This window comes from Mustelus asterias, chromosome 11 (assembly GCF_964213995.1).
Source record: "Mustelus asterias chromosome 11, sMusAst1.hap1.1, whole genome shotgun sequence".
Taxonomy (NCBI): Eukaryota; Metazoa; Chordata; class Chondrichthyes; order Carcharhiniformes; family Triakidae; genus Mustelus; species Mustelus asterias.
Window position 1 is genome coordinate 77,529,546 of NC_135811.1, and position 14,915 is coordinate 77,544,460.

The window sequence follows — 14,915 nt, forward strand, 5'->3', positions numbered from 1 at the left end:
TTTTAAACTCATTTTACACATTGTGGAAACTGTCACATTTTGTTTCACAAAGACATCACAACAATAAATATCAATAAATTAGAGGAGCTGAAATTGGTTGAAATGTTGTCCATTTAGGAGGGCACAAATGGAAAGGTCAGCGTGGCTCTGGGTTTATTGGTTTGCAAACCCACTTCCTGAAAGCCTGACAGTACATTCCAAATCAGGCTCTCCACACACTGAAAATGTAACGTTGCATCAGGGGGAAATAACACAGCCGTAAATATCAATAAATAAAAAATAAATAAAAATAAATAACCTAACAAGTCACCCATTGTTCTCCCATCATTAATGTAAAGTATAAAATTCATTACAAATATCCATAAATAAATATAGTTTTAAATGAAAATTCTTTAAAATAAATATTCATTGTTCCCAGTCTGTAATAGAAAAGTCTTTTTCAGTTTCTTCTCCTGATTTGTGCCATTACGGAAGTCATCTGTTGTAATCGGCCCCTGGTCTCAGTGCGGATTATTTCCCAGGCACATTCACTGAATTTCTGAAAAAGAAAATTATTCAGGAAAATGGATTACAGAATGAATAGATTCCAAGAGGGTGAATTAATGTACATGCCAATAACCACACAGTCAATCATCAATGGTCCTACCTCCTGATTGAGGAACTTTTCCAGTTTCCTGAAGTAATTGTGAATGGTGAAGTTTCTCCTCATCTTGTGCTCTGACTCCTGTTTCCTGACACATTCTTCCAGCTCACTGAGCTGCCGATCCAGGATCAGCTGGAAATGTTCCACCTTGTTCCGGGCCCATGTGACTGAGCCCAGATTCATGCTGTAGATCTTGTTGATGTGTCGCAGAGTTTGATGGACAATCTGGATCCTGTCCTGTGTCTATACAAAATATACACAACGTAATTAGAGAGATTCCATTCCCAATAAGGCATCGTATGATATAGGCCACGAACAAATAAGGCTAAAAATGTTCAAATGGAAAATGTTCACCTTCAGCGACTTAAAAGGGGATCAGGTCTGTGTGTATTGGAATCAAAGATTGCTATTTCTTTCTTCATGGGATGTGGGCATCACTGGCAAAGCCAGAATTTGTTGCTCATCCCTAATTGTATGTGACATGAATATTTCAGGTAATATTTAAGAGTCAACCACATGATTGTGGGTTTGCAGTGACTTGTAGGCCAGACCGAGTAAGGACAGCTGGTTTTCTTTCCTTAAAGGTTATTAATGAACCAGATGGATCTTTACAACAACCTATGACAGTCCCATTGCTGGGAATAGCTATATTTGCAGATTTATGAATTGGGCATGAATTCGATTGGCTGCCCTGGTGGAAATTGAACTAAAGTTCCCAGAGCATAACACTAGGCCTTGGGATTATTAGTCCAGTGGCATGAGCACTGTGCCACTATTACCTCCTAAATATTATTGGGTCAATAATAATTGCAAATAAGCAATGGGAGTTTTAAAAGTGGAGATGTGTTGGATATAAATTGGGTTCTTTTCGATGAAGCAGAGAAGCCAGAGGCCATCCAATTTACAATAAAAATTAGACTCTTTGTTCAGTATAGAAACAAGTTGAATGCAGACCATATACACCAAAATTATCAAAAGAAATGAGGGGTGAATACAATGCATGAGAATTAATGAGAGGTATCGTGAAGGGGAAGCTAAAAATGGGTCATAAGAATATAAAGAATGTGGAGATGCTGCTATTGGACTAGGGAGGAGAAGATGAGAGTCCAAGAAGTCTATTTCAAATCAGTGATTTGAATTTGGCTTCAGTTCAGAAGGAGATGCTTCAAATGTTACAGTAAAGGGAGAAGTAGTAAAGAAATTGGATGGGATAAAAACCGATAAAAAGGGGGTATCACTGTGACCGTGCAACTGGGAATGTTGCTGCTTGTCCTCAATGCACCTGTCAAAAGTCCAGGATCAAAGAGGGACGACATTTCTAAGGTGAGTAAGACTTGGATGGAAGTGCTGGAGAGGTGAGGATTGTCAGAGATATGGGAACATGGTCAGAAGCATAAGGTTGTTGTTCTTCCATCACATCCTGCACTGCACCAGATGCCGGTCACTTGATCAGTCCAGTACTGCCTTTGAATGAAAGACATACTCACAACTCCTCCTGACCCCACCTACAATACTAGCAACCTGGAAGCAAACCGACAAGATGACTTTCTGGATTCCCATTTGCTGAATCCCCTGATTCCTACTGGTTGTGTAAAGTTGTCAGTGGGGATGTGGCCCTTATATGGGCATTAAATCTATGTCTCCCAGACCGTCTAACATCAGTTAATGGGAAAAGTTATCCCTTGACTACCTTTGGGAAACAACCATAATTCTGAAATATTCTGCACTCAGACTGTATCCCAAACATATCATGTACATTGTTAACGCTAAGGATATTTCAATTGCATTGAGTCGCATAAGAGTGGGACATGCTGCATGGAGGCATGTTGAATTTCATCGCACTTTCTATAATTTTGAAGTTGAAATGTTTTGTAATGCTCTTCCGCAAATGTAATGAATAATTCATATTTTTGGGGTGAAATTTAGTGATCAGAAGAATGAAAGTGTAAGGGGAAGGGAGATACAGAAAATAAAATAGTTCGCGGGTATCTGATCATTAGAGCAAGCGGGCTTATTGGGGAGGAAGGAATGGTGAGAGCGATCGATATAATTTCAGGGGGTTCGAGACACAGAGATAGTAAGTGCGGTAACAGTGAAATTACTGAGTGAGTTAGATACAGAGTGAAATACAATGACAGAGAATTCTGTATTTCACTCTGTATCTAACTCACTCAGAGAATTCTGTCATTGTCACAATGGGTGGAAATCACACGATTGAAAATTCTTGCAGTTGCCAGTTCCGATTGGATTGTTGATCGAACTTTCTATAAAACCTGTTTCTAAATGAAATGCACCGAGATTTTACTCACCTCAAATCCCTTCGAAAGTTTCACCAGGTCCAAGGGCTTGGATTTCAGGAAGTGTCTCTGTTTTATACAGTGTTGGGGAAAGGAGCCACCCTGAGAGGAGAAAAAATATAATCAATTATAAATCCCCAGAAATGTCCCCTGATTTGACATTTCACACGCTGCTCAGAATGCAGCTTTAACTCACCATTTGATTGAGTTTGCTGAGTGTGTGTGTGTTGAGAACTTGCTGTAACTGCAGCCTCTCACAGCCCAGACTGAGGGTCCCGGACAAGAAGAGCGACACCATCCAACATCTCCAAATCCTCGCCAAAGCCATGACCAACCGAGTCAGAGTGAAACCCCGGACTGAGGATAAGACACTGACCGGGTCCGGGTTCAACTCAGACCAACAATTATTTTCAAACGAATGAAAGTCGAATAGTTCCCCTTCTGACGCCCGAGTGATCGGCTGAACTGTTCAGTTCTCTTTCCGTGTGTCTGTGCCTCTCTCTGGATATCCGTGTATATATGTGGACTGTGCTGAGAGCAACTGTCCCTGCTATGCTGTTGCAGGGGCTGGCGAGTACAATTAAAAAGTGAAATCTGATAGCGGGAGTTTTGGAAGTTCTTCAGGAGAGGAATAGTTAGTCTGCTCCCTGTCTGAGGTAAGGAATCGGAAAGCTGGAGATTCCGGAACCAGGGACTGAAAGATCCCCGATCGAAAAATCACAAATAGCGCTCGGTTCCAGATCAAAGTTCCAACAATCTGGATCAATATTATTAATATCCATTTTGTGAAAACAGATTATTGCATTCAAAGTGATTGGATTCACATTAAGGGGACATGAAAAGTTGCGGTTGGTCAGATTGTTGGATTTTGAGGATGTTCTTCTTGAGTTCTCTGCACGAATGCGGGTCCAACCCATTTTCTCACAAGAGCTCCATGAGGTGATTATTACATTCAGAAATGACACTCAATGTGCCGTGACACAGGTAAACTCTACCTCCTCCTTGTCGCTCTGTCCGCAGCCTTTGACATGGGCGAGCAGACCCTCATCATTCAACTCTCTCCCCCACGGTGCAACTGATTGGGAGAACTCTCCCTCTCATTCTTACTGAAGTCATTGTACCCTGAGAATATCCAGAATCGCATCTTTTCTCCCCCCCCCCCCCCACTCCACCACGCACCCCACATTTCAGCCGCTGCTGTCCATGAGGATCTCTCCCTGCTCCCTTTCTAATTCTCATCTCCAAGCTGCCCCATGGGGACATCACTCACCATTTACCCATCACCCCTGTGCTGGTTGAATTATGTTGGCTCCTGCTTCAGGAATGCCTTGATTTTAAAAATCTCACCCTCATTTTCAAACTCCGCCAGTCCCTCATCCCTCCCTATCTCTGTAATCACCTCCAGCAGCGAATCCCTACGAGATATCTGCTCTGCTCCAATTCTGGCCCCTCCAGAAATCCGCATTTTAATTCACCCACCATGGGTGGTGTCTCTTCAGCTGCTCAACCCTCAACCTCTGTAATTTCTGCCTTAAACCTCTCCGTCTCCCTTTACCCCATTAAAACGCTCCTTAAAATCAACTTCATTCATCAAGTTATTGCTCACCTGCCTCAGTATCTCCTCGTCTGACTGACTATCCAATGTTTCTGGATAACACGCCTGTGAATCACTTTGAACCATCAATCTCTCTCTATAATGATGAGTGCTTGTTACTGATGGGCTGTCTCTGATTTCCCCCCTCTCAGGCTCACATTCCCCTTTATCCTTCACTCAGTCCCCTTCTCCTCAATTTCTGCTTTCTATTTCTCTCTCAGATCAGAGTTGCTCCTTCAAACAGATTCAGATTCAACTTCTCCTGGTTCCTCTTTTCTCTCCATATCATTCCCAGTTTCAACTCACCATTTGATTGAGTTTGCTGAGTGTGTGTTTGTTGAGAACTTGCTGTAACTGCAGCCTCTCGCAGCCCAGACTGAGGGTCCCGGTCAAGAAGAGCGACACCATCCAAAATCTCCAAATCCTCGCCAAAGCCATGACCAACCGAGTCAGAGTGAAAGCCCGATGTGGAAGAGGAGAAACCGGCGGCTTTGGTGGTTCAGCGGCGAGAACGGTTCTTGCGAAGTGAATTCAAGTCGGGAAGTGGAATTGGAGCCGCTTGTGATCCGGGAGCGAGCGTCTGTGTTGCCGAATGGTGTGAGTGTGGATTCTGCTGCTCGCTGGCACTGGCACTGCCAGGCTGCCCGCTTTAATGTGCGCCCATTACATTGCAAAAGTGAAAATGGGCTGCAGGGGTTTTGGGAGAGCTGCGGGAGATCAGTAGTTTGTGCGGTTTCTGTGTGAGGTCAGGAATGGGAAAGCTGGAGACTCCCGAAGCAGCGAGTGAGAAATCCCCGGGAGAAAATCACAAGCAGCGCCCAGTTGCAGCTCAGCGTTGTGTGGGTTTCACATCACCCCGGGGGGCACTAAGGTGCTACAGAGGGGGGCTCTGTATTGGGAGGGCAGTGTGGACATGGATTAGGGGCTGCATTTAACCATCCGGATTACAGAGACACCGAGAGGCGCCTTTTAGTGCGGACATTCGGCCCCATTCCCTCTGATATCCCCGCTGTGTTCACATCGCCTTTATCCTGTTCACACTTCCCAGCTTGAACATTGCAGAGAGACCGGCTCAGAGCCCAGGCTCGCCGCTTAATGGAGACTGACTCCGCTCCCATTGAGCTGCCCCACAATCTGCTCTTTAACTGCAAGAAGTAGCTCATTTCTCGCTTCTTTGCTGCAGCCATTTCCAGACTCTGACTGAGAGAATATTGAATCTGTTCCGATTCTGAGTGGGAAAGTGATCCCGCTCCCTTTCCTTTCGCCCCGTTTGTTCCTCCTCTCTGTCCCGGGAAAGTGTCCGCCTCACTTTCTCTCTGGAAATGAACCTTGTGTCAGTTTGTGCCGAAAGCGAAAGTGCCTCAGGGAAAGTGAGGCGTTTTGTCATTTCCGACAGTGGGGAGAGTTTGTGAAGAGAGCGGCTCACACTGAGAGGGCTGAGGGGAGGGGCTGCCTCTGATATTCGTATTTATCCCCGCTTTCAACAGGCAATAAGATATAGGGGCAGAATTAGGCCATTTGGCCCATCGAGTCCGCTTCGCCTTTTGATCATGGCTGATATGCTCCTCAACTACCACTTTCCTGCCTTCTCCCCGAACTCTTCAACCCATTACCAATTAAAAATCTGTCTAACTCCTCCTTAAATTTACTCACTGTCCCAACATCCACCGCACTTTGGGGTCGCAAATTCCACAGATTCACAACCCTTTGGGAGAAGTAGTTTCTCCTCTACTCAGTTTTAAACTTGCTACCCCTTATCCTAAATCTATGACCTCCCGTCCTAGAATGCCCCACAAGAGGAAGCATCCGCTCCACGTCTACTTTATCCACACCTTTTATCATCTTGAATACCTCAATTTTCTAATCTCATTCTTCTAAATTCCAGAGAGTATCGGACTAAACTTTTCAATCTCTCTTCATACGACAAACCCCTCATCTGTGGAATCAATCTAGTGAACCTCCTCTGAACTGCCTCCAATGTCACTACATCTTTCCTCAAATGAGGGGACCAATACTGTGCACAATACTCCAGATGCAGCCTCACTGATGCCTTCTATAGTTTCAACAATACTTCCTTACACTATATTCTATTCTTTTAGCTATAAAGGCACTGAATCCCTGTCAGATTGAACTCGGATCCAAATCTTCAGTCCGGGTGTAGGTGGGAGTGCGATCCCACAACAACAACAGTCTCATAGAATCCTAGATTGCAGAAGGAGGCTATTCGGCCCATTGAGTCTGCACCGACCACAATCCCGTAGTCCTACATATTTACCCTGCTACTCGCCTTGACACTAGGGTCAATTTATCACAGCCAATCCACCTAACCTGCGTATCTTTCGACTGTGAGAGGAAACTGTGGAACCCAAAGGAAACCCACGCAGATGTGGGAAGAATGTGCAAACTCCACACAGACAGTGATCCAAGGCTGGAATTGAACCCGTGTCCCTGGCGCTGTGAGGCAGCAGTGCTAACCACTGTGCCACCATGTTGCCCCTTTCTGTAAGAGGTTTAACAACACCAGGTTAAAGTCCAACAGGTTTATTTGGTAGCAAAAGCCACAAGCGTTTGGAGCCTTAAGCCCCTTCCTCAGTTGAGTGGGAATTCTGTTCACAAACAGGGCATATAATGACACAAACTCAATTTACAGAATAATGGTTGGAATGCGAATACTTACAGCAAATCAAGTCTTTAAGATACAAACAATATGAGTGGAGAGAGCATCAAGACAGGCTAAAGAGATGTGTATTGTCTCCAGACAGGACAGCCAGTGAGACTCTGCAGGTCCAGGCAAGCTGTGGGGATTACAGATAGTGTGACACGAACTCAATATCCCGGTTGAGCCGTCCTCATGTGTGCGGAATTGGGCTATCAGTTTCTGCTCAGCGCCATCGTGTGTCGCAAAGGCCTCCTTGGAGAAGGCTTACCCGAATATCAGAGGCCGAATGCCCGTGACCGCTGAAGTGCTCCCCAACAGGAAGAGAGCAGTCTTGCCTGGTGATTGTCGAGCGGTGTTCATTCATCCGTTGTCGCAGCGTCTGCATGGTTTCCCCAATGTACCATGCGTCGGGACATCCTTTCCTGCAACGTATCAGGTAGACAACGTTGGCCGAGTTGCAAGAGTATGTACCGTGTACATGGTGGATGGTGTTCTCACGTGAGTATGTAATTGGGTGCAGATTAACTCATTCACAGATGTCTGTTGACCCAAACCATAGATATTTTTTTTTAATACTTTTCCAATTCAATCAGATCAAATCCAATTCAGAGTCTCAACAAGTTGAGACATTTCCGATCCAGGCTGACAAGACAGGGCGGGTGACTAAGCCACCCTGTCCTGGGCCTGATCTACATGAGTCAAGCTGATTGGAGAAGTGGGAGGATCCTCCTCCAAGACTTGAGCTCATTTGCATCTTAGCCAAAAAGCCGAGATGCCGCTTTTAAAAATTGCTTCATATGAAGCCTCAGCATAACCTCATGACCTCAACCAAGTGCAGATCCGATACTACGCTTGATCTTAGCCAAAAGGCTGAGAAGCAACAAAGGTACTTATCAGTTTACCCTCTGTTAGAATCCTGCTTTAAAATGCCAGAAAATGACCTTTAAAAAGACAGGTCCATTTTCTGGTGAATCTGGGGTGCAATATTTATTTTCTTTTCAAATTCAAAAGTGACATTGCCAATCACTTTTTCACAGGTCTATTGTTATCTTGTCACCAAAGTGGCTCAATTTTGTTTCTGGAGCCTTATTGAAGGCCTGTAATAATTTACCCTGGGGTGAGGCCAATTTCGTGTTGGCCCATTTTTCAGTGTAATTGTTTTGCCAAAAGGCTTACATCCATGTGACACCCTCACTGGTCACAAAATATCTCAAAGCATTTGACTGCTGATGGAGTGCCTTAGAGGTACATTGTCTGTTGTAATATAGGAAGCACTTGAGCCAATTTGTGCTTCATCCTCCCACAAACAGCACTCTGATAACAGACAGAGAACCCGGTTTAATGATATTGATTGTGGGTAATTATCAGGTTGGCAATCCGGAATTAGTGGAATGCACCTCCTTCTTGTGTTCTTTTGTAATGCAATCATTATTTAACATGCAGATTTCCAGAAGGTGTAAACCATGATACCACATGAGAGATTTTCATCCTCACGTTCCACATGTTCTCTTTCCTACCCAGAGACTGATGTCTACTCAGCTCATTGACTGATTTCCCAATCTGTACTCTGCCGCGTTTTAAAACTCTGTTCACATGGGCTGTTCACATGTTCATTAAAAGAACATTGAATACAGGAGTTGGGACATCTTGTTGAAGCTGTGCAAGACATTGGTAAGGCCACACTTGGAATGCTGTGTGCATTTCTGGTCACCCTATTATAGAAAGGATATTATTAAACTAGAAAGGGTGCAGAAAAGATTTACTAGGATGCTACCGGGACTTGATGGATTGAGTTATAAGGAGAGGCTGAATAGACAGCGAGGCTGAGGGGTGACCTTATAGAGGTCTATAAAATAATGAGGGGCACAGACAAGGTAGATAGTCAATATCTTTTTCAAAAGGTAGGGGAGTCTAAAACTAGAGGACATAGGTTTAAAGTGAGAGGGGAGAGATACAAAAGTGTCCAAGGGGCAATTTATGCACACAGAGGGTGGTGAGTGTCTGGAACAAGCTGCCAGAGGTAGTAGTAGAGGCGGGTACAAATTTATCTTTTAAAAAGCATTTAGATAGTTACATGGGTCCGATGGGTATAGAGGGATATGGGCCAAATGCGGGCAATTGGGGTTTGAAACAAAAGGGCGGCATGACAAGTTGAGCCAAAGGGCCTGTTTCCATGCTGTAAACCTCTATGACTCTATGACTCTATGCGTTGCATGTCACGGGAATGGTCGGTGTTTGTTGCCCATCCCTAATTGCCCTTAATGGAGATAGCATGCTAGTCCACTTTAGAGGGCAGTTAAAAGGTAACCACATTATTGTGGTTCTGCAGCCACGTGTAGGCCAGGACAGGAATGGAGGGCAGATTTCCTTTCCTTACAGACATGAGTGAATCAGCTGGGTTTTTCGGACAAATTCATAGAAATGAAAAAGAAACATAATTTCAACGAATGCGTATTACGAAAAACAATTTATTGTCAATATTAAATCCATAAAAACATGGTCTCATTCAGTATAAAAATTCCCAATGTGGAAAAACATTGTCTATTCCATAACTCTAAATAAATATCAATAACTTAACATTTTTAAACTCATTTTACACATTGTGGAAACTGTCACATTTTGTTACACAAAGACATCACAATAATAAATATCAATAAATTAGGGTAGCTGAAATTGGTTGAAATGTTGTCCATTTAGGAGGGTAGAAATGGAAAGGTCAGCGTGGCTCTGGGTTTAATGTTCTGCAAACCCACTTCCTGAAAGCCTGACAGTACATTCCAAATCAGACTCTCCACACACTGAAAATGTAACGATACATCAGAGGAAAATAACACAGCCGTAAATATCAATAAATAAAAAATAAATAAAAATAAATAACCCAACAAGTCATCCATTTTTCTCTCATCATTAAAGTAAAGTATAAAATTCATTACAAATATCCAGAAATAAATATAGTTTTAAATGAAAATTCTTTAAAATAAATATTCATTGTTCCCAGTCTGTAATAGAAAAGTCTTTTTCAGTTTCTTCTCCTGATTTGTGCCATTACGGAAGTCATCTGTTGTAATCGGGCCCTGGTCTCAGTGCGGATTATTTCCCAGGCACATTGACTGAATTTCTGAAAAAGAAAATTATTCAGGAAAATGGATTACAGAATGAATAGATTCCAATGGGGTGAATTAACGTACAATGCCAATAACCACACAGTCAATGATCAATGGTCCTACCTCCTGATTGAGAAACTTTTCCAGTTTCCTGAAGTAATTGTGAATGGTGAAGTTTCTCCTCATCTTGTGCTCTGACTCCTGTTTCCTGACACATTCTTCCAGCTCACTGAGCTGCCGATCCAGGATCAGCCGGAAATGTTCTACCTTGTCTCGGGCCCATGTGACTGAGCCCAGATTCATGCTGTAGATCTTGTTGATGTGTCGCAGAGTTTGATGGACAATCTGGATCCTGTCCTGTGTCTATACAAAATATACACAATGTCATGAGAGAGATTCCATTCCCCATAAGGCATAGTATGATATAGGCCATAAACAAATAAGGCTAAAAATGTTCAAATGGAAAATGTTCACCTTCAGCAACTTAAAACGGGATCAGGCCTATGTGCATTGAAATCAAACATTGCTATTTCTTCCTACATAGCATGTGGGCATCACCGGCAAAGCCAGAATTTGTTGCTCATCCCTAATTGTATTTGACATGAATATTTCAGGTAACATTTAAGAGTCAACCACATGATTGTGGGTTTGCAGTCACTTGCAGGCCAGCCCAAGTAAGGAGAGCAAGTTCTCTTTCCTTAAAGGTCATTAATGAACCACATGAATCTTTACAAGAATCTATGGCAGTCCCATTGCTGAGACTAGCTGTATTTCCAGATTTATGAATTGAGCATGAATTCGACTGGCTGCCCTGGTGGAAATTGAACAAAAGTTCCCAGAGCATAACACTAGGCCTCCAGTGGCATGAGCACTGTGCCACTATTACCTCCTAAATATTATTGGGTCAATAATAATTGCAAATAACCAATGGGAGTTTTTAAAAATTGGAGATGTTTTGGATACAGACTGGACTCCTTTCGATGAAGCAGAGAGGCCAGAGGTCATCCGATTTACAATAAAATTTAGACTCTTTGTTCAGTATAGAACCAAGCTGAATGCAGACGATACACACCAAAATTATCAAAAGAAATGAAGGGTGTATACGGTTCATGAGAATTAATGAGAGGTATCATGAAGGGGAAGCTAAAAATGGGTCATAAGAATATACAGAATGTGGAGATGCCGGTATTGGACAAGGGAGGAGAAGATACGAGTCCAAGGTGTTTATTTGAAAACCGTAATTTGAATTTGGCTCCAGTTGAAAAGAAAATGCTTCACATGTTACAGTAAAGGGAGAAGTAGTAAAGAAATTGGATGGGATAAAACTCGATAAAAAGGGGGTATCACTGTGGCTGTGCAACTGGGAATGTTGCTGCTTGTCCTCAATGCACCTGTCAAAAGTCCAGGATCAAAGAGGGACGATATTTCTAAGGTGAGTAAGACTTGGATGGAAGTGCTGGAGAGGTAAGGATTGTAGGAGATCTGGGAACATGGTCAGAAGCATAAGGTTGTTGTTCTTCCATCACATCTTGCACTGCAATGATGCCGGGTCACTTGACCAGTCCAGTACTGCCTTTGAATGAGTGACATACCCACAATTCCACCTGACCCCACCTACAATACTAGCAACCTGGAAGCAAACCGACAACATGACTTTCTGGATTCCCACTTGCCGAATCCCCTGATTCCTACTGGTTGTGTAAAGATGTCAGTGGGGATAAGTCCCTTATATGGGCATTAAATCTGTGTCTCCAAGACCCTCCAACATCAGTTAATGGGAACAGTTTTCCCTTGACTGCCCTTCGGAAACAGCCATAATCCTGAAATATTCTGCACTCAGGCTGTTTCCCAAACATGTAATGTACATTGTTAACGCAAGGGATATTTCAATTCCATTGAGTCACATAAGAGTCACATAAGAGTCACACGCTGCATGGAGGCATGTTGAATTTCATTGCACTTTCTATCATTTTGAAGTTGAAATGTTTTGTAATACTCTTCTGCAAATGTTATGAACAATTCATATTTTTGTGGTGAAAGTTAGTGATCAGAAGAATGAAAGTGTAAGGGACAGGGAGATACAGAAAATACAATAGTTCGCGGGCATCTGATCAATCGAACAAGAGGGCTTATTGGAGAGGAAGGAATGGTTAGAGGGACGGATATAATTTCAGGGGGTTCGAGATAGAGATAGTAAGTGCGGTAACAGTGAAATTACGGAGTGAGTGAAGTACAGAGTGAAATACAATGACAGAGAATTCTGCCATTGTCACAATGGGTGTAAATCACACGATTGAAAATTCTTGCAGTTGCCAGTTCCGATCAGATTGTTGATCTAACTTTCTATAAAACCTCTGTCGAAATAAAATGAACCGAGATTTTACTCACCTCTAATCCCTTCGAAAGTTTCACCAGGTCCAAGGGCTTGGATTTCAGGAAGTGTCTCTGTTTTATGCAGTGTTGGGGAAAGGAGCCACCCTGAGAGGAGAAAAAATATAATTAATTATAAATCCCCAGAAATGTCCCCTGATTTGACATTTCACACGCTGCTCAGAATGCAGCTTTAACTCACCATTTGATTGAGTTTGCTGAGTGTGTTGAGAACTTGCTGTAACTGCAGCCTCTCACAGCCCAGACTGAGGGTCCCGGACAAGAAGAGCGACACCATCCAAAATCTCCAAATACTCGCCAATGTCATGACCAACCGGGTCAGAGTGAAACCCCCGAACTGAAGATAAGACACCGGCCGGATCCGGCTTCAACTCCGAACAATTATTTTCAAACGAATGAAAATCTAAATAGTTCCGCTTCTGAACCCCGAGTGAACCGCTGAGCTGTTCAGTTCTCTTTCCGTGTGTCTGTCTCTCTCTCTCTGTGTACCCGTGTATATATGTGGACTGTGCTGGGAGGGACTGTCCCTGCCATGCTGTCGCAGGGGCCGGTGATTACATTGGAAAAGTGAAATCTGGTAGCGGGAGTTTTGGAAGTTCTTTAGGAGAGGAATATTTAATCTGCTCCCTGTCTGAGGTAAGGAATCGGAAAGCTGGAGTTTCCGGAACCAGGGACTGGAAGATCCCCGAGAGAAAACTCACAAACAGCGCTCGGTTCCAGCTCAAAGTTCCAACAATCGGAATCAATATTATTAATATCCATTTTGTAAAAACAGATTATTGCCTTTAAATTGATCGGATTCACATTAAGGGGACAAGAAAAATTGCGGTTGGTCAGATTGTTGGAGTTTGAGGCTGTTCTTCTTGAGTTCGCTGCCCGAATGCGGGCCCAACCCATTTTCCAACAAGAGCTCCATAAGGTGATTATTACATTCAGAAATGACACTCAATGTGCCCGTGACACAGGTAATCTCTCCCTCCTCCTTGTCGCTCTGTCCGCAGCCTTTGACATGGGCGCGCAGACCATCATCATTCAACTCTCTCCCCCACGGTGCCACTGATTGGGAGAACTCTCTCTGCCTCTCATTCTGACTGAAGTCATTGTACCCTGAGAATATCCAGAATCGCATCCTTTCTCCCCCACACTCCACCACGCACCTCACCTTTCAGCCTCTGCTGTCCATGAGGATCTGTCCCTGCTCCCTTTTCTAATTCTCATCTCCCAGCTGCCCCATGGGGACATCACTCACCATTTACCCATCACCCCTGTGCTGGTTGAATTATGTTGGCTCCTGCTTCAGGAATGCCTTGATTTTAAAAATCTCACCCTCATTTTCAAACTCCGCCAGTCCCTCATCCCTCCCTATCTCTGTAATCACCTGCAGCCGCGAATCCCTACGAGATATCTGCTCTGCTCCAATTCTGGCCTCTCCAGAATTCTCCATTTTATTTCACCCACCATGGGTGGTGTCTCTTCAGCTGCTCAACCCTCAACCTCTGTAATTTCTGCCCTAAACCTCTCCGCCTCCCTTTACTCCATTAAAACGCTCCTTAAAATCAACTTCATTCATCAAGTTATTGCTCACCTGCCTCAGTATCTCCTCGTCTGACTGGCTATCCAATGTTTCTGTATAACTGTGAATCACTTTGAACCATCAATCTCTCTCTATAATGATGAGTGCTTGTTACTGATGGGCTGTCTCTGATTTCCCCCCTCTCAGGCTCACATTCCCCTTTATCCGTCACTCAGTCCCCTTCTCCTCAATTTCTGCTTTCTATTTCTCTCTCAGATCAGAGTTGCTCCTTCAAACAGATTCAGATTCAATCTCTCCCGGTCCCTCTCTCCCCTCAATATCATTCCCAGTTCCAACTCACCATTTGATTGAGTTTGCTGAGTGTGTGTTTGTTGAGAACTTGCTGTAACTGCAGCCTCTCGCAGCCCAGACTGAGGGTCCCGGACAAGAAGAGCGACACCATCCAAAATCTCCAAATACTCGCCAAGGCCATGACCAACCGAGTCAGAGGGAAAGCCCGATGTGGAAGAGGAGAAACCGGCGGCTTTGGTGGTTCAGCGGCGAGAACGGTTCTTGCGAAGAGAATTCAAGTCGGGAAGTGGAATTGGAGCCGCTTGTGATCCGGGAGCGAGCGCCTGTGTTGCCGAATGGTGTGAGTGTGGATTCTGCTGCGAGCTGGCACTGGCACTGCCAGGCTGCCCGCTTTAATGTGCG

General features: G+C 43.9%; 2 protein-coding genes across 2 annotated transcripts; both read right to left on the minus strand.

Moving 5' to 3' along the window:
- Positions 1 to 439: 439 nt before the first annotated feature.
- LOC144500946 (interferon alpha-7-like) lies at positions 440 to 3,268 on the minus strand. The gene is made up of 4 exons (XM_078224444.1): positions 3,137 to 3,268; positions 2,953 to 3,042; positions 647 to 886; positions 440 to 538 (listed from the first exon to the last, which is right to left on the minus strand). The coding sequence occupies exons 1-4, from the start codon at positions 3,266 to 3,268 to the stop codon at positions 440 to 442; spliced, it is 561 nt and encodes a 186-aa protein (XP_078080570.1).
- A 6,944-nt stretch (positions 3,269 to 10,212) lies between these two features.
- Positions 10,213 to 14,694, minus strand: LOC144500947 (interferon alpha-B-like). Its single transcript, XM_078224445.1, has 4 exons — positions 14,563 to 14,694; positions 12,686 to 12,775; positions 10,421 to 10,660; positions 10,213 to 10,311 (listed from the first exon to the last, which is right to left on the minus strand). The coding sequence occupies exons 1-4, from the start codon at positions 14,692 to 14,694 to the stop codon at positions 10,213 to 10,215; spliced, it is 561 nt and encodes a 186-aa protein (XP_078080571.1).
- Between the last annotated feature and the right edge of the window lie 221 nt (positions 14,695 to 14,915).

Coding starts and splice junctions, on each gene's coding strand:
- LOC144500946 (XM_078224444.1), bottom strand. CDS start 3,268: ATGGCTTTGGCGAGGATTTGGAGATGTTGGATGGTGTCGCTCTTCTTG. Junction 3,043..3,136: donor TCAGCAAACTCAATCAAATG/GTGAGTTAAAGC, acceptor TTCTCCTCTCAG/GGTGGCTCCTTTCCCCAACA. Junction 887..2,952: donor AACTTTCGAAGGGATTTGAG/GTGAGTAAAATC, acceptor TATTTTGTATAG/ACACAGGACAGGATCCAGAT.
- LOC144500947 (XM_078224445.1), bottom strand. CDS start 14,694: ATGGCCTTGGCGAGTATTTGGAGATTTTGGATGGTGTCGCTCTTCTTG. Junction 12,776..14,562: donor TCAGCAAACTCAATCAAATG/GTGAGTTGGAAC, acceptor TTCTCCTCTCAG/GGTGGCTCCTTTCCCCAACA. Junction 10,661..12,685: donor AACTTTCGAAGGGATTAGAG/GTGAGTAAAATC, acceptor TATTTTGTATAG/ACACAGGACAGGATCCAGAT.